General features: G+C 49.6%; 1 protein-coding gene across 5 annotated transcripts in view; it reads right to left on the minus strand.

Moving 5' to 3' along the window:
- CABP1 (calcium binding protein 1) overlaps window positions 1-23,000 on the minus strand; it is a 26,926-nt gene continuing 3,926 nt past the window's right edge. The window contains exons 2-8 of one of the 5 annotated variants that reach the window (XM_065033243.1): window positions 13,577-13,825; window positions 8,747-8,923; window positions 5,094-5,124; window positions 4,323-4,466; window positions 2,951-3,060; window positions 2,393-2,540; window positions 1-624 (exon numbers count right to left, since the gene is read on the minus strand). In XM_065033243.1, coding sequence (XP_064889315.1) covers window positions 599-624; window positions 2,393-2,540; window positions 2,951-3,060; window positions 4,323-4,466; window positions 5,094-5,124; window positions 8,747-8,923; window positions 13,577-13,621 — 681 coding nt within the window. In that variant the 5' untranslated portion in view covers window positions 13,622-13,825 and the 3' untranslated portion in view covers window positions 1-598. Of the gene's footprint in view, window positions 625-2,392; window positions 2,541-2,950; window positions 3,061-4,322; window positions 4,467-5,093; window positions 5,125-5,835; window positions 6,757-8,746; window positions 8,924-13,576; window positions 13,826-23,000 lie in introns of those variants that run through there. The other 4 variants (XM_065033241.1, XM_065033245.1, XM_065033244.1 and 1 more) reach the window with 4 other exon arrangements.

Consider the following 23,000-nt stretch of genomic DNA (forward strand, 5'->3'; position numbering starts at 1 on the left):
TCAGTTCAGCGTGCATGTTTATCGCTTTCCCCCCGCAAGACATGTATTTGAATTTACTCTTGGTAAACATAACCACAGGAGATGCAAATATGTGCCGGGGAAGCATAAATAACTCCACACGGATAGACACACACACACAGACAGCAAACACAGACACGGTTCACCAAGGGAAACCAAGAAGTGCAGAGCACGCCCTGAGGCTGCCACCAGTCCCAATGGCTTTGCTCTCATCCACCAAGCCAAGAGGATTTCTCTTGCTTGTGCTTTGCAGCAGCTGGTGGGAGAATAAAGCTGGGGAGGAGGAGTCTAAAGTTGCAAATATCCCATGAAAGCATCATGGCAAGTCCTGGCTCTGCAGTTTCCTGCAATCATCTCCAAGGAATGGTTCCAGTTGTAGGAAGTTGCAAGTCTTTCACAGTGTGAAAGGGTGGAGGGGCATGGGGACCACCATGAGGGAGGAGCAGCAGGTCGTCTCGGAATGTCCCAGTTGCAGCCAGCCGATAAACCTTCACGTGGGAACATCGGGGCTAAGATGCTCCATCTAGGTCCTCCTCTGCCCTCTCTAAGGTGCTGATTCTTTTTTAGCTGAGAATTGTCTTCAACGGGACATCATGCGAACAAACTCTGCAACGAACAAGAAAAGACAGCCCTGAAGCAGAAGGCACCTGTGGTCCCCAGCCCAGCCCTCACCCCTGGGGACAGCACGCAGCCCGGGGCAAACCCAGAGTCCCCGCGCTCTGTGCCTGTCCCTGCAGAGCTCACACAAAATGGGCTTTCATCCTTGCGTTAGACAGTGAAGTGACCCTGCTAGCAGCTCAGCTCATTGCCTCGGACTCCTTCCCAGCCAGTGCACACTCCGGTTTTCACAAGCAAGTCCCATGGGACACTATGGCAAGTGTTGTCTCTCTTTACCGTAACTTCAGGGAAACTTGATTTACAGTGTTGGGAACACATCCTGATTTCTTAATAGGTTTGCCACTTCGCAGAGACACCAGTGTGGAAAAGTACTAGTGTTTTGGTAGGTACCAGCATTTTTGCAGAGAGAAGTTTATTTTGATGGACTTCTTGTTTTTAAAGATACAGGTTAACTGTAAGGACACCCTGGATCTATTTCTTCACCACCCTGCAGCTCGTGAAGTCAACTACAATTGTTCAAATTGAGTGTAAATGCCACCAAATATAAATGTGTTTTCATTCTGCACTTGAATTGCCCAGCAACTAATAACTCTGCAAAGAGGAGGGCAGTGGAAATTACCCCGTTGACTTCCTTTCCATTGATGGAGCTGTCATTTGACAACTAGAGCAGTAACTCACAGAGAAAATGATACTGGAATAGCATTTCATGTATTTTAGCTGTCTAACATAATTTAGCTGTGGGAAACAAGGAGAGCTACTGTCATATAATCAGCCAGTGCATTACAACAACTGCAGCTACCAGATACTTTCTAGGGAGACACTTCTAGCTTTCCAACATTTTCAAAGCCCTCAGAAGCTTCAGTAACCCTGGGGACTGAGACTTCTTATCATTTAGGGGACCCAGGAATGCCTCCGAGCCAAAAAAAATATGTCATTTTAATTTTAATTCTGTAGTTCCTATGTGTCACCCTTGCTGAATAGGGACATCTGGATTATCACTAGATACACACGCAGTCTGCCATGCTCTCACACAGTCCAGCTCTTATATCTGCTTAGCTGTCCGATATCAACTGCCTCCCTTGCCAGAAACCCTGGGCTCTATTAATACTGCTCCTGCCATGGCTAATGGCCAGGTTAGCAGCATAATCACTCGTATTTTTCCAAGTTCTTCTAGCATGACAAGTGGGAGAAGAAATGAATTATCTCACTTAACGTGACACCTCTAGATCAGATATCTGCAGTCCTGGTGAGCACATCTGGCACGTGACCATCTCCTGGCATAAAGGCACAGAAACAAGTTCTCTATAAAGCGAGATAACAAGGTGACTCAGAGGAAATGGAAGGTGCAGTGCATTCTCCAAACCAGTCCAGCCTCCTCACAGTTCTTGCAATAGATTTAATAGAAAGCAAAATGCCCCATGAAAAGAAGGTTGGCACAGCATGTGTGCACCAGAACCCGCTTCCCTGTGACAGGGCACATCTCTTACTATGCTAGAGCTATGGAGACCCAACTGAAATGGAGATGCGGCCAGAGATGATACACAATTGAACACTTCAGCCTGGGAAGTTCCTGAGTGGGCCAACGTTCTCCTTTTTCCTCAGCTGACTAGGAAAAAACCTCTGTCTTGTGTGCTTTTTTCTCTGTACTTCCAGTACCTGGGCCCCGAGCATGCAAATCTTCCCTTTCATTTCGCCTCTGAGCTCAAACTCTGCTCTCACCAGAGCAGATGGACAGGGAGCGTTCATTCCTTCTCACCTTCAAAATCAACACGCCCGTCTCCATTCAGATCCACGTCCCGGATGATCTCTTCGATGTCCCGATGGCCCACCTGCTGCCCCAGAAGCTTCTTCATGGCTTCCCGCAGCTCACTGGTGCTGATCTCCCCATCACCATTGGTGTCAAACTGCAAGCACATTAAAAATACCAGCAGGGGAAACATGGTGAATGGAAATGGATCTTGCTCTGGGTTGAATTTTGTGTCGTCCTGCTCCTCCACAGTGCCGTGTTTTTCCTGCATTCCTTTTGTGTCCCTCCTTTTCCTCCTTTGTGTGCCTTTTGGATCCAGTCTGGCTTTTCTACTCAGAAACCCCATGTAACTGCTGTGTCTGCACCAGCCTCCCTCTTTCTAGCCTTGAGGGTTCCCTTATCTTAGTGACTTTCTCTGCTGCTCCCTTGTTTCATGCCTGGCTTGGCTCTTTCTCTGCCTTCCACTGTGCTGCTCTCTCCTCCTCCTCCTCTCTCTTCCCCAGTGGGTCTTCTCTCTCCCCTGTCCCCTGCTCACCTCTCTGGGGGCACACAGCAGGGAGCACTCACCTCTCGGAAAGCATCGCGGAGCTCTTTTACACCAATCATGTCTGCGGTTTCTGCCAACAGCTTTGGTCCCATCAGCTCAACAAAATCTTCAAAATCCACATGGCCACCCACTTGGGACAAGATGAAAGATAATGTGTAAGAATTCCATACGTTAGCCAGGCCCAGCACTCACTTTGCACTTCTGTGTGCCCCACAGAGGGCTTGGTTCTCCAGGAAGCAAAGCACAGAAGGTACAGAGCAGTGGAAGGGAAAACAGAAGCAGTTTTACACTGTCTTTGTGCTTTCTGGGCTGTGGGCTAGGCATAAAGAGCCCAAGCTATTCCATCCTAGGCTGCTATGGACTGTCACATCCTTATGGCATCACGTACCAGGTATTAGAGGCTTGATGACTCCAGAGCTTACGGCAACCCTGTGCTGCGCCTGTGCCAAAGGGTAAGGCAAGGGCACAGCACGATGTTCCTGCGTGGCCTGGGCAGTGCCCTGCAGCAGTGGCGGAGTTCTGCTCCATTAGCAGCAGCTAACGTATGTCCAACTGTTTGTTCATCGTGTTAGCTCTTTTTCCTTTTTTATCCCCTACCTAGAAGCTGGCAATAACGCTCTCAAATTCCTAAGCACTCGTGTGCCGTGTTTAGCAGCTGATTTTGTGTGTGACTAGTTGTGCATGTCACAACTGCTTTCCTTCCCTTGACCAAGTAATTTGTCCCTTTTACATCACGATGTGTCAGAAATAACATGCACTAATTATCCTTTTTCCCACCTGGCTGAGGGTAACACCCAGCACTGCCACAGACAAGAGAGACAAAGAATGATGGTGAAAGACAAGTGGCACAAACACAGTCACAGTGAACGGGACACATTTGTCACATTTCCCGTGACTCCAGCAGAAGCCTCATCTGACAGCACAGCTCACTGGCAGCCCGTCCCCAGGCACGCAGCACATCCGCGAGCACTCGCTGCGGGGTGAACCACCCATCACCATTCTGACCAAAGCATCTCCATCTCTCCAGGCTCTTTCTTCAGTCTGACACCATCCAGTATCAGCTTCAATATGACAACACCCACAACCTGTGCACCAATGTCTAACTGCCCGCATCAAGGGCACTTTTATACCTGACAGCACAAGCACGAAGGACAGCCCTTCCACACGCTGTCCCCACGCAGCACAGTCCACGCAGCCCCTCTGATAAGCAAGAAACAAAGGCATCAGATGCTTAGGGACCACAAACAAACAGGAGAGATGAGCAAAAATGAGAACAAAAAATAGAGGGAGGAAAAATCCAAAGGAAAAGAGACAGAGGAGATGGAGAGAGCCAAGGTAACGGAGCAGGGCACAGCAGCAGCAGGGAGGCACAGCTTGGTGGTCATTACTCACGGTTCATGTTGATCTGCTGGGAGAGCTCTATTAGCTCCATCTCAGTGGGCATGTAGCCCATGGTTCGCATGCAGTTCCCCAGGTCCCTGCAGTTAATAAACCCATCCTTGTCTTTATCAAACTCCTTAAAGGCTTCTCTTAATTCTGTAGGAGTGGATCCAAAAAAGAACAATATTGTCAGTGACAGCTTGAAATACCTTTTCCAAGAAACCTCCCCAGAATCAGCAGCACTTTATGAGGCCACACTCCCTTAGATTCTCCTAGCAGATCTCCCTGCAATGACTGGAGCAATGTTAAGCTCTTCTAGCAGCAGCACTGCTGACCCATTCCTCACAGGAAAGCTTGCTTGGACTGCAAGTGATGTGAAACTGCACTCCCTGCAGGAACTGGAAGCAGTAAGTTTGCCCAGCTTTTACCCCTGCACTATATTATATGGGACTCACTGTAAAGATTAGCAGGTGTAACAGCTTCCCTGGGGCCATACTGTTGTACCATGCTGGGGTGGACAGCAGTTCCCTGACAGCTAATGTCTCGTTACTTACCCTCCCACCCTGAAGAAGCTGGAATGGGTGCAAATTCCTTCACAGCCAGCACTACTGCAGTTTTACATATCATTTATTTTTGCTAAGGTTGACAGGAATTATTCCAGCAATCGTCACCCCTGATTTACCCCAAATTATTTTGCCCCATGGGGCCCAACCTGGAAGGGCCAGCCAGCAGGTTTTCACTGGGCAGGGAGAAAGGTGACACAGAAGGAGTGACAAACTTTACCTTCAATTTCTTCTGGACGCAGTTCTCTATCCTGCAAAAAGAGAACATGATATGTTCAAGCTTGCCACAAACATAATTTCAGAATAGCACTCGTTGGTGCAAATAGTTCTGGGACAGGCCAGAAAGCGAGAGAAGAAACAAGAAGGCGATGACATGTTTAATACCATCTACCTAGCAAGGGTTCCCAGCTCTCCTCCCCAGCGGGAGGCACGTCAGCCTGCACGCTTCCCTGTGGAAGCCCCTCTCCATCTCATCTGCTGGACAGGGTGATGGCAGGTGCTCTCATTAGAAGAGACCTGGGCCAGCACAGCCATATGGGTGTTCTCCCCACCTGATGGAGCTTTCATGAGGCTCCTACATCATCCCCCATCACCAAACCCTGGGGCAGAAACCGGCCCTGCGGCAGTTCCCATCTCCTCTAGAGCTCTGAATGTATTTCCTACCGCAGATCCCGCTGAAACAAGCAGCTCAAACCAGCTGGAAGCAGCCCCTGTAACCAGCAGGTCTGCACCATCATCTGCTTGGATCGCTGCTTGATCCCTGTCCTTCTGGCAGGACAGGGACAGCCACAGCCAACACCCCAGCATCCTCTCCTATAGTCAGCCCCCACAAAAAGGTAGGAAATTCCCCCTTCCCCCAGCCTCAACTCCCTGTGCAAGCACTTTGAAACCAGGCATGAATGCAGATAGACAACATATACATCATCAAGGTCATCTACAAACAAAACAGGAGAAGGATTCACCATGTTCGGGAAACACTGCAACTTCAAACATCCAATCTGAATTTCTTGGAAGAAGGGGAAGGATACACAAGAGTATAGGAAAATTCCAACACTGCACCAGGAAGAAGAGATGAGCATGGAAATGCACTGCTTTCTGCTCTCAACGCCCTTTCTAATTCCTCTCATGGCTCCCGGGCAAATCCAAAACATCTGAGAATTTGGAAACACAGAAACACGATCTCTTTTGTCGTCTCATTCTCAGCTTTTCCCCTCAACTGTGGGGAGTTTCTCCTTGCCTCCCAGGTGTCCTCCAGCCTCACCACATGTCCCTGGAGACGGTGCCCTTGAGCAGTTTGAGAAGGATGATCCTTTGCTATTTAACCACAGGCTCCTCTGGAAGCTCTAACGGCGGCTGCTCAGAGCACACAGCAAACTAGGACACACACTGGTCTACGTCTGTGCAAAAGTGGGCTGTGCCAGAGCAATGACCAGCTTGCCACTCGTAACCTTCCCAGAGGCATCTCTGTGCTGGATGGAACTGTCGGAGCGCGCTGGCTCTGCCGTTTCATCCTTCACAGACCTGGTATTTTCAAACATGTCATCCCATTTGTTCTGCTTTCATCAACACCAAGTAATAAAACAATTCAAACTCCTTCAACCGGATGCAGGAGGCGTTATTGCCCTCCTGCCTTAGATAAAACAGCAGATGAAAACCACCCGTGATCGGTACCAACACCTTGTGCACCCCACTCCAGAGTTCGCAAACATTAATCCCCGGAGATACACCATGTGCCGACGGCAGCAGGTCAGAGGTTTGATTACCACCGCCACGGGGCAAAGGGTGCCGTGACTCACCCGCAGCAACCGCCGTCTTGCGAGAGGGGCTGGGGTAGGACCCGAGCCGTCCTCCAGCACGGCCGTTACGAGACCCTCCTCCCCCTCGCTCAGCTGAAGACCTCGCTGTAACCAACATGACTGACACATGTCAGAAATGGGGGCTTCAGCGCCAGCTCTGATTTTGCACACCAAGGCATTCGCGTTTGCAGGTCTCTGAGCAAATCTTTGCACATGCAGATTCTACCATCAGAGAGCCACAGACTGCGAATGCAAAAGGAGGGGGAGGGTTTACGTCCCTCCAAAAATCTGACTCAAGAGTTAACTGACGTCATGAAGAGGTTTTCTGTTTTAAATTTGAAAGAAGATCCCCTAAAATGATAAAGAAGGAAAATTGCTTGGGAAGAAAAAGGCTGAATCACTCTAAAGCTTTTGGAGAGCATATGGAAAGAGAAATAGAACTGTTCAGTGTTTAGATCCTAGATACGAGCAGAGGTGACCCTCAGAGAGTCCATTATACATAATGGTCTTACCCTCATTTATTTCTGTTCTATGCACAATAAATCCTGTTGGTCGAGGGAGTAAGTTAAGCTGTTTATCAGATGCACTTTATTCTACATCAGGGTAGTTAGAGACATCACTAATCCTGTTTTGGGTTTGGTATTCGGTACAGTGAGTTTCCAGGGCCTCACCAGGATGGATACTGGCCCAGCTGTGAGCCTTCCCTGGGGAGCTGGACCCGCCTCCTGTGCTGCGCAGCTCTGTGCACGTGTGCTTGTGCGACAGTATTACGGTTTGTGCTTTAGTGAAATTCGCCCAAGGAATTTGTGATCACTTAGTGGCTGAAGGTTAGGAAAAACAAAAGCTATTTGATCAATAATGACAAATAATGACTCTTTTATTGAGTTGTTGGTTGAAGAAAAGGTTTCAGAGATGAAGATCTATGTGTCTCCTATAGCTGTAGATGACCATCTTAACACAGGAGTAAGACAGAGATTTCTTACAGGAGCAACAAAGCTCTGACACTCAGGTGATTGGGGTGAGCTCTGTTTCACCAGAAGAACATGGAACGCACTGAGTGAATATCTGACAATGCACATAGTCACCCATATGTATCCATAAAACGTGTGTTAATAATATGTTTGTGTATGTCTTCAAATTAATGTTATGGTAGGAATCAAATGTTTATCTGCAAAAATATGTTTTACTTCTTGTAAAAATACAATTCTGGGGTGCATATTTCTGTATATTTACCATGTCCAGGTGTATACACTTCAATTTACAGACAAACACATATTTTATTTGTTTGTATGTAAATGCATACATTAGATGCATATGAACACACAGCTACAAACAGGTGTGACTGGGGATGGATGGATGTAGTTTTGCTACTTGTCCGTGTGTGTAACAGCATTTGGTAGTCTGGCACTATTTGCAAATATGAGGATAGACTGATGTTCTTCGGTTTATTTGGCTGGGATAGCTGCAGTGCCAGGCTGTGTACAATAGTGTATAAGAGGTTGTATTTGGGTGTCTGTGAGGAGGCAAACACATGCCTATCTCTGCTGGTACTCATGGGCTCACTGTGAGCTGACAGGAACAGTATCAAATATGAGCATCTCTATGGGACAGCTTGTTCCCAGTACGGATGCCCTGATTTGCATTCAAGTGGCTATTTAGGCCTTACATGCTAATCCGAGCCTCTGGGACTGAGATGTGGATGTGTTGCTGGAGTAACAACTTTGAACACTTGGACTCCTGAGTCCATATGATCATATTAAGTCCTGAAGTCATAAGTCCTTCTCCTGAGTCCATATGATTATGCCTACTTGACTGTAGGCTTGGCTCTACCTTCCACAGCTGCACTTTTAGAATCCTCCTTCCTTGGTGTTTAGGCATGGGGATACCTCTGCACATCCTTTGGGTCAGACATTTGCCTGTGATTGTATTTGCGCTCGGAGCTGGAGCTGGGATGCTCGAGACCCAGGGCTGGGCTGCAGAGCTCCACGCAGACGGAGCGTGCGGGCAGCCCTGCGTCCCTGGCTCGCATCCACGCGGCTTTGTGCGTGTCTTGCCCGGCTGGGTGTGACTTACGTACAGGCAGCCTGTTTTCTGCGAAGCCCTTCCTCAGGAAGATGCAGGCTGGCCCCAGCAGGTTGTGCATGACGGCGCAGTTCTGGGCCAGCACCATGAGCGGGCCCTGGTACTCGCAAGCCGACGACCCCTCTTCACTCGTCTGGACAGCCTTATAGCACGTCTTCTCGTCATGACGGATCTTCCCAGCCAACCAGCAGCAAGCAAACAACACAACAGAGGATGTTACCTCCCCGTCTCGCCCAGCCGTTCCTCTGAAGTTTTACTGAACCGCCTCGCAGAGACATTATTGCTAAATCTCCTTCATCTGGTCCACGCTGTGTCCCCCCCACCAGTCTATTAGGATCTGTACAGAAGCAGTAAGTCCATGAATTCACTTTCAAAAGCTGATAGAAGTACAACCAACCAAGAGAATTTTGCTTTGAAACCACATCAAACTCTCAGCACTGCTCACACCTACCCAGACACAGCCCAAAGGAACACGCTGCCACTACCAGCCCCAGGGTTAACGATGCCTTGAATGAGCTGCAAAGGGCCAGCACAGCCCAGCCCCACAGCCAGTGCCAGAGCCACGCTGCTGGCAGAGCCGTCTGGGCCGGGGCATCCCTGGGGACCGGGAGCGCCTGCACGCAGACCTTGCGTAAGGCTCCGTGTTACATTCCAGCAACGCAGCATCACACACCTTGTAATGTTATTAGAAGGCCGTTTGCAGCATCGCGTGGCTCTGCCAACTGCCGGCTCACACTCCCTGTGCCAGTCCTAATTAGTGACATCCTCAGGGTCTCAGGCAGTCACCGCGCTGGCCTCTGCTAATCACCAACAGTCCCAAAGTGGAGATCAGGCATGGGCACAACATTTTTGTCTGTTTGCATTTGCACATTTTCCCAAGTGCACACGTCCTGCTAAGCTGGGGCTCCAGAAAAGAATCCAGCATTGGATTTTATAAGGAGGCACTGCTTTCCTTTTATAGAAATGCATTTCCCTGGCTCTGCAAAAACCCTCTTATCCTGATATTCCCATGCAGCTATAAAAAGCCAGCACAACCCACAGGACCCTTGGTTTTATAGAATAAACATTAATCATACATCAGATTCCTCTTCAGGAATGATTCTACTTTTACAGCCAGTGTTCCCAGGGGTGATCAGAGCAGCTCTGTCAATTGTCATTGTCTCTATTAACCCTTTCCTTAAAGCCTGAGGTGCTTTTTCAGGCTAAAAGACTAGATACACACACACGCCTCATTCACACTTGTCCGAGTCTATTACATCTACTTGCTGTGTCTGCCACATGCTATTATATTGCACACATGGTTTGTAGTTCGCATTTTTGTACACAGTCTTACACCAATCTGCTCATGTATAATGTCATGCGAATATCAAGAATCAAAACAAAAACAACTCAAAAAGTAAGCCATGGAGAAAGAAAATGATGCAGCAGAAAAGCACTTTCGTTGCAGTCACGGATGAGGAAGAAATCTGCCTCTGATTAAATCTGACACATAGGACACTTGTCCTTAAAAACCTGAAAGATGAGCATCCGTCCACAAATGGCATATTACTAGCTCAGCTAAATGTCAAGACATCTGTGTTGAACTGCACAGCTTCGTGATATCAATGCAATGTATTTTCAAAATTACCAGCTTTATTTCCTGGCACATTTTTCAGTTTAATACATCAAATAATATGAATCACTTAAAATAGCCCACATCACTTCTGTGTTTAATTCCAGTGAAGCCACGTGAAAGATCGAAGTCTCCACAACTCCTAATCCTTGTTTGCTGACGCTTCCAGTCAACTGAGTTTATTACCAGCCCACAGAGCAGCACTACACAATGGTCATCCCATCGTTTTCCTGTGTAGCCAGAGATTGCCAGTTTGATGAAAGAGTTGCCAAGAGCAACCAAAGATCCTGACCAGACAACCTGACGCAGTGCCAGGACAAGGTGCACGGCTTAGCAAGAACCCGACAGGGGATCCCTGCCCCGCTCTGCCACTGCAGGGAGGATTTATGGCAGTCGGTGTTCCCTCTGCCAGCAGCCCGCCAGGTTTCTCCTGCAACTATCTCTACAAGTTCCATCCACCATGTTCCTCCTACATCCCAGCAGAGCTGGGAAGGGAGCTGTGACATGGGGATGGGGCAAAGCCCTATCAGCCACCCATTACAGGGCAAAACAGCAACGTGCACGACAAGAAGATGCCAGGCCAGGATTGGGGAGCTCAGGCTTTCCCTCTCCCTTCCCTGAGCACAGGACCACTGCTCCTCCTGGCTCCATCCTGCCCGTGGCTGGGTCAGACCAGCAGAGTGCGGAGAAGGAAGAGACCGGGCTGCTGTAGGGATGGCTGCAAGGATGGTGAAGGGTGGCAAAGCAAGGGACCTGGATGCCTAAGCTTTCTCCTTTTTACACAGCAGAAGCACAACAGGATTCAGCTCATTTTCCTGCCTGCGTGTCAAAGGGACTTTGCAGAGCAGCAAGCCCAGAGGGACAGGCAGCCCGGCTGGTGCTGGGATCACCACGGGGACACTGTGATGGTGGGGAAGTGAAGCTGCCAACAACAGACGTGGAGACAAAGCCTGAGCATTGCAACCAAACCAGGCAAGGTACCCCCTGTCAGCCAGTCCCAGACCAAGCCAGCCACTGCCTGGGAGTGACTCCCAAATTTTGGGTTGAAATCATGTATTCAAGAGACCTGTCTGTCACCCAGGAGCAGCTTTGACACAGGTTGTCTACAGTCCCTCCTCTTTATGGTTTCAGCAAAATTAGTTTGCCCAAGGTAAACTCTGAGAAAAGAGACGGGGATCATAAAACAGCCAAGTGAAGCTGTGCAATGTTAAGACTGATCTGCGAAGTCTCCACTATAATCTTGTGTGTCATGATCAAAAGAAAGGCAGAGCCCCAGGATCTGTCAGGATGAGGGTCTGAGGCCTTAACTCATAGCTAGCTGGAGCAACATCTGAGGAACTCTCTAATTCAGCTTTGCAACTTTCTCTCTTTAGTACTGCCATCCCAGGCCTTCTACTAGGCACAAAGTGCATTATCTGAAGCAGCTTTTTTAGGAATGAAAGCATAAATTACCTAAAAGACTGGTGACACAGAGCTTTTAAGTTCTTGAACCCATTTTGATTCAAGCAGCCTGGACGCACGTCAGACTTTAATTGCAAACGCCTTGATGACGTTGAGCACAGCTGCAGCCAACTCCTTTTATTGCAAGTTAGAGGCGACTGACAAGCAACCAAGTTGTTTTTTCATATGCGCAACATTTGGGTAAACCACAACTGCTTCTGCCTCTCCGTAAAGGTCACCCTGACCTAGGGACTGCTCTCAGCACTGCCCAGCTCTTGGTGAGGAGCCCCCTCCTCGTGTCGCCCAGCTCCCCCGCAGCAGCACTGTGCCATTACTGGCTTTGTTCACAGCAGCCAAGATAACAAGAAAACTGTGTTTCTACACAGAAGAGGCAAATCTTGGCCCAGAAGAAACTGCCTGCTAGGGAGGTCCTCACCCCAACAGCTCCTTTCCAGAGGAGCTTTCCTGCGTGGAGCATCCCGACGGCATTTCACTGTCGGCAAGGTCTCCACAGAGGTAGTTCCTCATTGCAATACTGGGTGCTTAGCATAACTTTTTCGTCCATGAGGAGTGAATTGCATGGCTTTTTGCTGAGTTATTAGATTTGCAGCAATGCTAAGTGAGAACGGTGCGGCTGGCAGGTACACGGTGCTGCAAGGCCTTCCTCTGCCAAACAAGGAATATTTCTGGGGCACATCATTCCCATTTCCATCTAGTTCCTAACAGCTGCATTGTTCCTGAATCTAATTCCTCCTGGGATCACTGTAAAACCTCAGCACTGAGCAGGCTGCAGGTTGAAGCCTAACAGGTGCACATGGCAGCTCGCAGACGAAGTCCAGCTGGGCCCAAGCATGTGAACACATGGGCCATGCTGATGTGCAGCACGATGCACGGACACACAGCCAGGGCCCAGCGTGTCCGCTCACACACAGAGGCTTGGACAAACGGCTCACAGAGAAAACATGCTTCTGTACCCAAACACAGATGAACAAAACCAGATGTGTGCATATGCAAGTATGGATGTACATAAAAACACGCACGTGCCTACATACAGACTGATGTGAGGATGTCCATTGGCAGGTATACATGCACACAGCGCCATACAAGCAGGGATATATGTGTGACACACACAGATTCCCCCCTGTACACTCACAATAAGCATTGCACGCCTGCTCACGCACCTCAGGATGTGCATGTAGGGACATAAACAGCCAAGGACACACACATACTTCAGATGGGCTCATGAGGTGTGCATATTCTTACACACCAACAGGAATATGTACAGACACACGCCCGTTCACATGTACATGAATATACATCCCTACAGAAACAACACACAACTAGACTCGTACAGACACTTCTCGACCGAAGCACGTGTGCACACACACAAACTCACGCACAGACACAAACTCACACACATACACGTACAGTAAGATGCTCGTACAAAAAATGTGTGCCAGCATGTTGTGCACATCGACAAGCGCAGCCTTGCACGTACCCAGAGGACAGCTGTACACACACACGCTGCAGGACACAAGCCGACCCGTGTGTGTGCGCACACACACGTTTATTTACACACATGCTGTGGCACCCAGTGTCCCGGGCTGTAACGGCTGCACTTGCATGAGCAGCTCTTACAAAAAAGGCTGGCGAAGAGAGCTGAACCCTCCGTACACCTCCCTGCGTCTCTCCCACCTCCCGTTCCCATCTGCCCACGACGTCACCCATCCCAAGAAGCAGGGCTGGAAATGCACTTTGATTCAGGGAACATACCTTTTTTGAGAGGTTTCTCAGTGGAGACTTCACACAGTTGCCCATAATATGTTGAGTCTGCCTTTCCGGTGGACTTGGTTATAAAGGAACCGAAGCAATTGATCCCATTAAAGGTATTCCTTGGGAGCAAAGCAAGAAAGGCAGCGCCAGGCAAATCCAAACAGCTACTGGCTGCTGGGGCTTCCCTCTTCAGGGAGCTTTTTCTCTCTCTGCCTCTCTCTCTCCGTGCTTTTACTTTATGTTCACTTTCTTGAAGAGATGAAGCAGGAAGGAGAGGGAGGGGAGAGAAACAGACAGAAAGAGAGGGAGAGAGAGGGAGAGAGAGTGAGAAGGGGAGAGAGAGGGAGGCGGCTGTATAATCTACATCAGATTAATGTTCAAATCCCTCCCACCCCCCTCAATCTGCAGGCAAGATTGTTTCACTCATGGGAGAGGGCTGATTCAGGGAGAATTAAAACGGAGAGGCACCGTATGAAGAAGTGATTTCAGTGATGAGTTCGGTGAATCCAGCTAGTTTGGGTGCGCGCAGCCTCTGAACGTCGCAGCCCTGCCCACCCCCCTTCTCACCACTTTCGGCTTTTCAATCACCAGAGAGCGAGGCTGGCCAGAAGGCAATCCACTTAGGGGCTTGGAGTGGAGTCCGGAGCTCGTTTCAGAGCAGAAATGGACCATTTATCTGTGTGGGACCTGTTTCAGCCTATAAATACCAGCAAACCTAGAAGTCCCTCACTCTTTTCCTGCCACGGTGGAAGCAAGCCTGGACAGAGCAGTCCAGGGGCAAAACAACACGCTCAGCCCCAGGACAGGAAATTTTAACCACAAGGGAGAGACCTTGAGCCAGTCCTGTGGTCAGGTTTTTCCAGCTTTCTGCAAGAAGTCAACTGGTGGTTTACCTGCACAGGTCTGCCAAAGATGGGCTCACACCTGCATGCTAAATCTGAACGGCCCCAGTCCACGTAATGTGAAGCAAAGAATTTGGACCACCAAAGTGAATACATCCATTCCATTGCGAAGAAGCCAAGTCCTGGAATAAATAAGGGGCTCCTACACCTAGAGCCTAGTGTGTAACAGAATAATCTCTGAAAGAAAAGGGATGAGTCCCCAGTACACTGTCTTCTGATCTCAGGCTAAGCATAAGAGCATTCAGTCTGAAAAGAGATGCATTATGAATTATGAATTTGAATTTAAACTCATAAGAAAGTCACCATCGCACCCAGGCAACAGATCTGAACAGGATAGTGAATGCACCCTTAGCTACGAAGCCACCATGGCTGCAGCTCCACAGTGATAAGAAGCCATGGCATGACGAGCTACCTCCTTCAAGAGCTGCAAAAACTAAGGTGACACCGATCCTACACTGTGTCTATGCACAGTCTGGTTGGACACTCAGGTGTTCAACTGGAAGACTTCACAACTTTCTTTGTGAGTGTGGCTCCACACAAAATGCTCTACAAAGACCTAACCCCTGGGCTGAGCACTTCCATCACTTGCTTTTTGTGCAGGAGCCAAGGACTCACTTTCCTGGCAGCTCTAGGGCTGCAGGACAGAGAAGAGTGAACTATCAATATCACAACAAAGCAGGAATTTCTCTGCTTCCACCATGATGGTGCTGCGACTAATTAGGTATGGTTGCAAGGTGAATCAACAGTTGCTTTAGAGCTTAGAGGCCCTTCACTGCATGGCCTGGGAAGGAGCTGCACAAAGGTCCACAGGCCCTCCAAAGCAAGAAGGTGCAGTGGCAGACACCAGGAGACACCCCTTGTACCCAGGGCAGACCTGAGAGAGGGACAGAGGGGATGGGGACGCTTTGGTCTGGAAGATCTCTATAGCAGAGCCCACCCAAGGTGGGCTGGGAAGTTAAACTGTTCCTGAGCTGGGCCTGTCACCTGCTGTCACAGTCTGAAGGCCCCTGAGCCAGCCATTCCTTGGGGCTGCGCCAGCCCTGGGCCTCGCAGCAGGGGACTTCATGGGAAGATGCTGAAAATCCCAGCTCCTCTCAAAGCTGCCATCTTCAGCTTTATTTCTTTCCCCTCTTAAAGCAGCTAACGGGAGGCTGATCTACCCTCAGCCAAAGTGCCGGTCGTTAATAATGTCCCCTGTCAGCTGGAGCCATTCCCCAGGCTCCTTGTTTATTGACAAAGTGCTTGTCTCCCTTGAGCAGAAGCTGCCACACAGCGAGCGAGGCGCCTGGGCTCCTTCCTGAGAAAAACGACTCCAATTCCAGAGCAGAGAGGAGAGAGAATCGCCTCCCTGCTGCTAATGAATCTCCCCCTGACAGGCAGCGTGGAGGCCAGGAATGCCCTGCAATTGAGAAGTGTCCCTCTCCCCCGCATCCTCCCAAAGAGAGGGAGCAGAGCAAGGGAGTCAAGCGTCTCCTGCCAGGAGGATCCATCACAGCCCCCCGACTGCCACGGGACAGCTTTGGAAGACAGCCGATGAGCACGTCTTACAGGGCTTAAAAGCATCTCAACAAAACTTGAGATGGTCACTCTCTAAATATCAGGTTGTACCAGAGCACGTGGAGCCAGCCACCATGGCACGCTGCCGCGTTTGCCGGCTCTGCTGCTTTTCTTCCCTGCAGCTGCAGCTGTAGGAAACGTGCAGGGCAGCGTGAGAGGGCTCAGACCTGCTGCCAGGCTTGGCAGGGACTTCCCCACCCAGGAGGGGATGGGGCGCTGGGAGCCCGCCTGCACCAGGTTTGCAGCACAGTCACGGACCCTCGACTCTGCAAGAACTCCGGCAGAGCTGCAAGGGGCCCAAGAGTCGTGATTGTAAACAATTTCCTTATCTCCTTATTTGCCCTGAATCTCCTAAGAGCAATTGGACAGCATGTTGCAATCTAGCAGACAGGCCCTGCTGACCTCTGAGGAGGAAAACTGGGATCTCATTCCCATCACCATCACAGGCAGCTTAGAGATAGGCAGGACAGTGGAGGTGACAGAAAGGTCATTGGAAGCTTAGGTCAGAAGGAAAGTATTTTCTCCCTTCCTCCAACTGAGGCTGCTGTAAGAGAACAGGATGCTGAGACTAAGTGTGTCAAAACCATTTGTGTGTAGGTGCTGATCTGTGGGTATGCCTATATCTGGGGTAGTCAGTGTGCATGTGGGAGGGCTGCACATGCATGTATACTGGTTTTCCCACACTGTTCTTTGTGGCAATCACACTGTTCTTTTAAGGTCTGAGGCTCTGTTGTAAACTTTAAAAATCAGCAGGAACTTTGTGAAACGCGAGCCTTGCCTATGTGCCCGCATCCCTTCCTCTCCTGAGGTCCAAGGTGGAGAGCAGAGACCTCAGAGGATGCGGTTTGGGGCAGAGCGAGGTCTCAGCTCACGGGAAAGAAGCATTTGGCACATGAGCACAGGGCAGGGAGGAGGCTGGGTGACTTGGCATTGAACAGGGAGTGATTTAGGTGGTTTTAATATGTCTGGATTCTTTAAAAAGAAGCAGCGCTGAGCTTTGGGCAGGCACCATTGGCAGAAATGCTCATTCCATAGGAAAATGTTGGATCCCGCCATAGCTAATCATTGGTACCTGCCAGACACTTCATCCACTGGCAGCAAACATCCAACAGCCACAACAGAAAGAACAGAAGTCAATCCAAAACTTGGGTTTGCTTATCAGACTGTAGCTTTGCTTTGTAAAGATTTCCAGTGGAAGTGTGGATTTGTACAGGGGTTTGCTCAGGTGCCAGGCCTGTTTCAGTGCACCACCTTTAACCTGCTGGAATATACATCATATATATCTATATATATGAGATGGTTGTCCTCAACACAACAGAAACACTGCAACAGGGCAATGTCAGTAGGCAGGGAGTTAATCACTGAAGGGAGTACATAGTAAAGCAGGGAAAACGAATTCCTAGCATCTTTTCACTGAAGTCCATAGGTTTACTTAACAGGCCATTGCATGCTTCAGAGATTAAGTATTTTAAAATACATCACCTTATTTAATTTATCCTGACAGGATAAGAATTTTGGTCTATTTTTTTCCTACCACAGAGTGGAGAGTGCACATATTGATTGGTAGCTTTCAGCTGCTCCCAACTACCCTTTAGCTGGTAGTTATAGATGTGTATTTTACAAGAAACAACCCAGCCCTGTTTACTGGATGACCTCACATGAGCCTTAGCATTTGGAATTGTTAACATCCTCCCACTGCCAGTGCTGTCGAGGGCCTCGCTTCAAAGCTCCTGACCGCTGGAACACGCACTGGCACTCCGAACTTCTGCAACTGGCTTCCCTCTCTTCTTCTGCATCAAGCTCTTTAGTGCTTTTGCTACACATCAAGTTGCGTCTTCTAACCTCGAATGAACCTTGGATGGTTCCATATTGCACTCATATTCCACCTCAAGGGGAGGCACCAGCAGGTATTGGCGGTTGCAGTCCAGATCCTCATCCAGGGGAGGAATATTTCTGCGGAGAGTTTGGGAACGAACTTTGCTGTCAGCTGTTCCAGGAAGAAAGTGTTGCTGACTCATGCTGTGCATAATATTCTCTTCCATTAGAGCAACTGGATCATATTCAATCCCAAACAACACAAAGGTTATTAAAAAGACCAAGGATATTTTCCATTCCTCTCAAGGTAACAAAGCCTGGACTGTCAACTTCTGTTTACAACAGCTTTGTCTGTAATTAGCTAGCTTTATTCTGCGTTAGATGAAAAGTGATGGGAATGTGCCATCTCCTGACATCTTCCATGCAGATCTGGGCCACGTATTTTGCACCAGCCCCACTTCCGAGTCCCTGCGCAGGAGATGTGCTGGCCAGAGCACACCGTGTTGTGGATATTTTCTGCTTTCAAGATCATCAATAGGCTACAAAAAGACAAGTACAAGCTTGACAGCCCAGAAGCTGCTGTCACATTTTGCTGTGTATACGCAGTAAAAAGGTGGTTTAAAACAAACCTTACCTGGTCCCTTCCCTTTGCTCAGGGATATTATGATTGTGAATCACTCTCTGTCCATCTGGGACTACTGCAAAAGAAGCTAGTTCTGCCCTGATTCCCTCGCCTCTTTCAAAGTAAAAGGGACAAGGGGTCAGTACTTGGCTGGCACACTGAGATGCTACAGAAAGCAGAAGCCTGGGAACCAAAACTAACCAAATGTTCCAAACCAACCCTGCAGCACTATGTGGGATACACCACCACAAAACGGAGGTCTACCTCCCTTCTGTTTTGAGTAAGGATCCGGCAGCACCTTCAGACGGATCAAGCTCTGTATTCCAGTATGAGATCTCCAGATATATCTCAACACAGCTGGCTACAAACCACCTAAACCCTTTTTTGCATCATTTCAGCAGAATGCAGGGGGCTTGCTGGCTGTTTTCTACTTCCTGCCTTCAGCCGTTATGACATGATGCTTCACAATGTGACACAGTTGCCTGTTTCCTTCCAAGAGCAGAGAATGCATTTAATCTGTGTGGGATGAAGCAATGCTATGTATTCTTTCCCAAAAATGGTTCCAAGGTGCAAAGTACGCTAGTGCAGGATGGGTGGAAGAAATACTAGGATATTGCTAGTGACTTCATTCCTAGATGGTATTGAGTTAATGGGCTTATGCTGGTGGAGAAAGCTACTAAAAAACTTAGTATGACCATGCAAGCTACGACAGCTCTTTGTCTTTATTTCTAAGCGGGGCATTCAATTGCAACTGGATGGGCACTGCTGTCGCTCTCTGAGGTCACAGGAATGTCAGAGGATTATTGAAAGGGAGCCCAAAGTTAGCTAGGTGTCTTTTACTGGATGCATCGCTGCTTGTTGTTGGAAATCAATACCACTCACGGAGTCATCAGGGAAAAACAGTTACTGAAGCTGCCACGCTACACAGAACCACAGCTAATTCACCTGCAGCCCAGCCGCCACCTCTAAAGCTGAACTCTTCCCTGGCATCTTGTTCAAACCCAGCATTGCATGAAACAAGAACCAAGGTGGTACAGATTGATGGAATGCAGAGTGGACTAATTTAAATTATGATTAATTTATTATTGAAAGATTTTCTTCTCTCAAAAGATAAGCTGAATCTAACCAGAAGGTTTGTGTATTTCAGTGCATTAGATCATGCTGCTGTATATTTCATGAACAGAATATATAATGAATGTTCTTTTAGCTTGGTTTTATTTTTATGTCTTTCTATATCCTTTTAAAACAGATTTGTTTAAAAAGTAAATTGATGACAAAGATTAATGTTTGCTGGTAGACCCTCTGCAGGCAGGAAGCTTATCCATTGCCCCTCAGTGATTCTGTACGTCTGGCTCCCATCCCTCAAGCTTTTTACAAGCAATAAACGTGATAAATTTTTCTCCAAGCAGAGAAAGGGGTGAGCTGAGTGCGTGCACCCAAGTGGAACAATGTTTGTCTGTGTATGTGTCTGTTCCATATAGAAAACACATAAGACGTACCTTGGAAGGTATGACGGATGTCAGCAAGCAGGATTGTACATGTATGCTGATGGATTTTAAGCACAGGAATGCATAAGCATGTACAGATATGGTTGCATAGCCACAGAGAAGTCTTGGCAGAGGCTGCACGCGTACAGGCTGTGCGTATACAGACAAGAGTTTATTCGAAGGCTCTTGGTGTCAGGCTACATGCATGGACATGGGCTGTGCCAATACATGCAGGGATGGAAACACGACGGCCGTACCAGCCCCACGTAGGTACCCAGACCCCTGTGAATACAGGCCTGGCCATCAGTCAGACGCTCTGACCCGCTCTCGCCCACATCACGGGGACCAGGGGCCTCTCCCTGGGTCTGACACACTCACCGGGTGGTCCGGGGGCCGGGCAGAGGCCAAGCCCCGGTGGCACGGGCAGGCCCGGGGTGCTCAGGGTGCGCTGGGTCTGTGCCAAGCTGGGTCTGAGCAGAGCCGAGCCGAGTCTGAGCCGAGCCGGGTCAGAGTCGACCCAGTCTGAACGGAGACGGGTCTGAACTGAGCCGGGTCTGAGTCGACCCGGTCTGAGCCGAGCCGGGTCTGAAATGAGCCGGGTCTGAGTCGACCCGGTCTGAGCCGAGTCGGGTTTGAAATGAGCCGGGCCTGAGCCGACCCGGGCGGGCTCCGGGAAGGCGCCGCGGGGCCGCGCAGCGCCGCTCGCAGCAGGGGGCGCCCCGGGGCCACCGAGCGCCGCGGGACGGGGCCGAAGCTGCGGGAGCTTCGGACGGAGCCGCTGCTGCCCCGGGGAGCCCTGCGGAGGGTCCCCGCGCTGGAGAGCAGCGCTGTGCGCGGCCGCCCGAGCGGGACCCCGGCTGCAGCTCGGGGCGCACCGCCGGCTGCGGGAGCGGCCTCTGCATCCCGAGGACACTGTTCCTGCTCTGCGCCCTTCGAGGACACTTTAGGGGCCGGAAAACGCCTTCAGAGGTGCTGTAAAATAAATAAATAAATAGCTAGCTAGATAAATAAATAAATAGGAGAAAAAGCCGGGGGAGAATATGGTGTTTCTTTCGTTTTTTGTCCCTCCCCACCTATGCACCCACACCCTGTAGCAGCAAGGTCAAGCTATGTAATGGGATCAGCATCACTGCGGCAGTTGCTCATTTTGAGGCTGAAGTCTGTTCACCCCAAGTGACTGTGCCGATTTGACACAGTAAATGAGTAGCTGTTGGAGCCTGCCTTCAGCTGCCACCAGCCCCGATACACCGCTGCTTCACCTGCCTTACAGCACCGCAATCCAGCACCTGCAGACCCAGACCTTTCACTCTCACCTTCACCTTCACCAACACACAGTGCTACACCAGAAGGTTTCTGTTGCTGGTGTCACCGCGCCAGCACAGCCCAACGCCCTGCAGCCTCCCTCGCTAATACATGGGGGCCACTGAAAACTTCCATCACTGAACCATTAGCCGCTCTCCCTCGGCTGGCAGAGCTCCAAGCATGGTCCTGATGCAGCGACTGCTCCTGGGCAAAAGTCCCGTTAGAATCAGCTGAATCCAAAGCCACTGGAGGGAAAAAGGTCATCCTGCGGACAAGGACACCGGAAGGGTGAGAGGCTGGACAAGGTGATTTTTCCTTACCCACTCCCAGCTTGTTTAGAGGACACTGACACCTGCTTCACATACAGGCAGCCCAGGGACACATCTTGCCCCAAAACAGGGCTGCTTCTGTCATCCTGGTTTGCTGTAAGGTCCTTTGTGGCCTGTTAAGATGAACTAAAACCCATAAGTAAAGGAAGATGGAGCAGGAGAAGAAAAGGAAAATGTTACAGGAAACGCAGAAAGATTCCTTCCCTATTTAAATTGTAATGTGAATGCCGGCATTGAAGCAGGAATGGAAGACAGTGCAGATAGGAGAGGCTTTTAACTCCCTGTACAAACAGAAATACAAAAGCCCCTTTGGCCACAGTGCTAACAGCAGAAGCCTGTAAATATTTAATGATTCCCTATGGCATTGTTTGACCCCTCTGATCCCCGTGCTACCAGAGGCAATTGACAGAAAACTGTTGGGGAATCACATTGCTGAAAAATTTAACAGTCAGGCAGGGTGTGAAAGCTAAACGGCTCTGAAAACGGTCAGGTCTCACATGGTAGGATCGCTTGCAAATTAATATTGCATAGCTAAGGCCTGGAAAAAGCTCTTCTTAAAGGTGCCACCTAGGCCAACACTGTGGCACAGGAGGAATGAAGTGATGAGACCCAGCGGGCTTCTGCGCCGCAGCACCCGCGCAGCGCTGCACCGTGAGCCCCGTGCCAAGCTGCTGCTGCATCACCTGCTGCCACTAAACTGTTGCATGGTGGTCCCTGCTGCCACCGCACTGCTGTCCCAGTCTCTGTGCTGCTGTTGCCACTGTTGTCACATTAATAAACCGTGTCCTGCTGCCCGGCTGCCACCTCCCTGCCATCCCAGCTGCCGAGGAATCACTGCTCCTCTGCTGTCACGGACGCACAACTTCTCAATACCACACTGTTGCTAAATTGTGTCCTGTAGCCATGCTATAGGCACTATAGGACTGCCATGCTATACTGCTCTGCACAGGTGATAGCATGCTCTTTTTTTACTCCACGACACCACTTCACCACTTAGATGCTCCAATGCTATCCCACTACCAGGCCAAAATTTTATGGAACACCCTCCCCACACTCCCTTTTCTCGCCACTTTCCCACTTCACTGCGCTATCACACAAGCGTCCCTTGCCAGCTACACCCGTGAATCACTGCACTGCTCTCACACCATGCACCGAGCTCCTGCCGCTGCAGGGCCACTTTAAAACAGCACTGCCCCGCTGCCACATGCGTCTGTAACCAGCCCGTACTCACACTGCACTTCTCACCAGGTAAGTCGGTGGCGATGCCCTCCTGCTAACTCACAGCTGGGCTTCCAACAGTGAGGCACGGTGGGAGCATCTCACTCGCTGCCTTCTGATACAATGGGACAGTGCTGTCAGGTCAGCACAGCCCTTTGCTAATATCACACCAGAAGTAATCACTGCTGTATA

The sequence above is a fragment of the Columba livia genome, chromosome 17 (genome assembly GCF_036013475.1).
Source record: "Columba livia isolate bColLiv1 breed racing homer chromosome 17, bColLiv1.pat.W.v2, whole genome shotgun sequence".
Classification (NCBI taxonomy): domain Eukaryota; kingdom Metazoa; phylum Chordata; class Aves; order Columbiformes; family Columbidae; genus Columba; species Columba livia.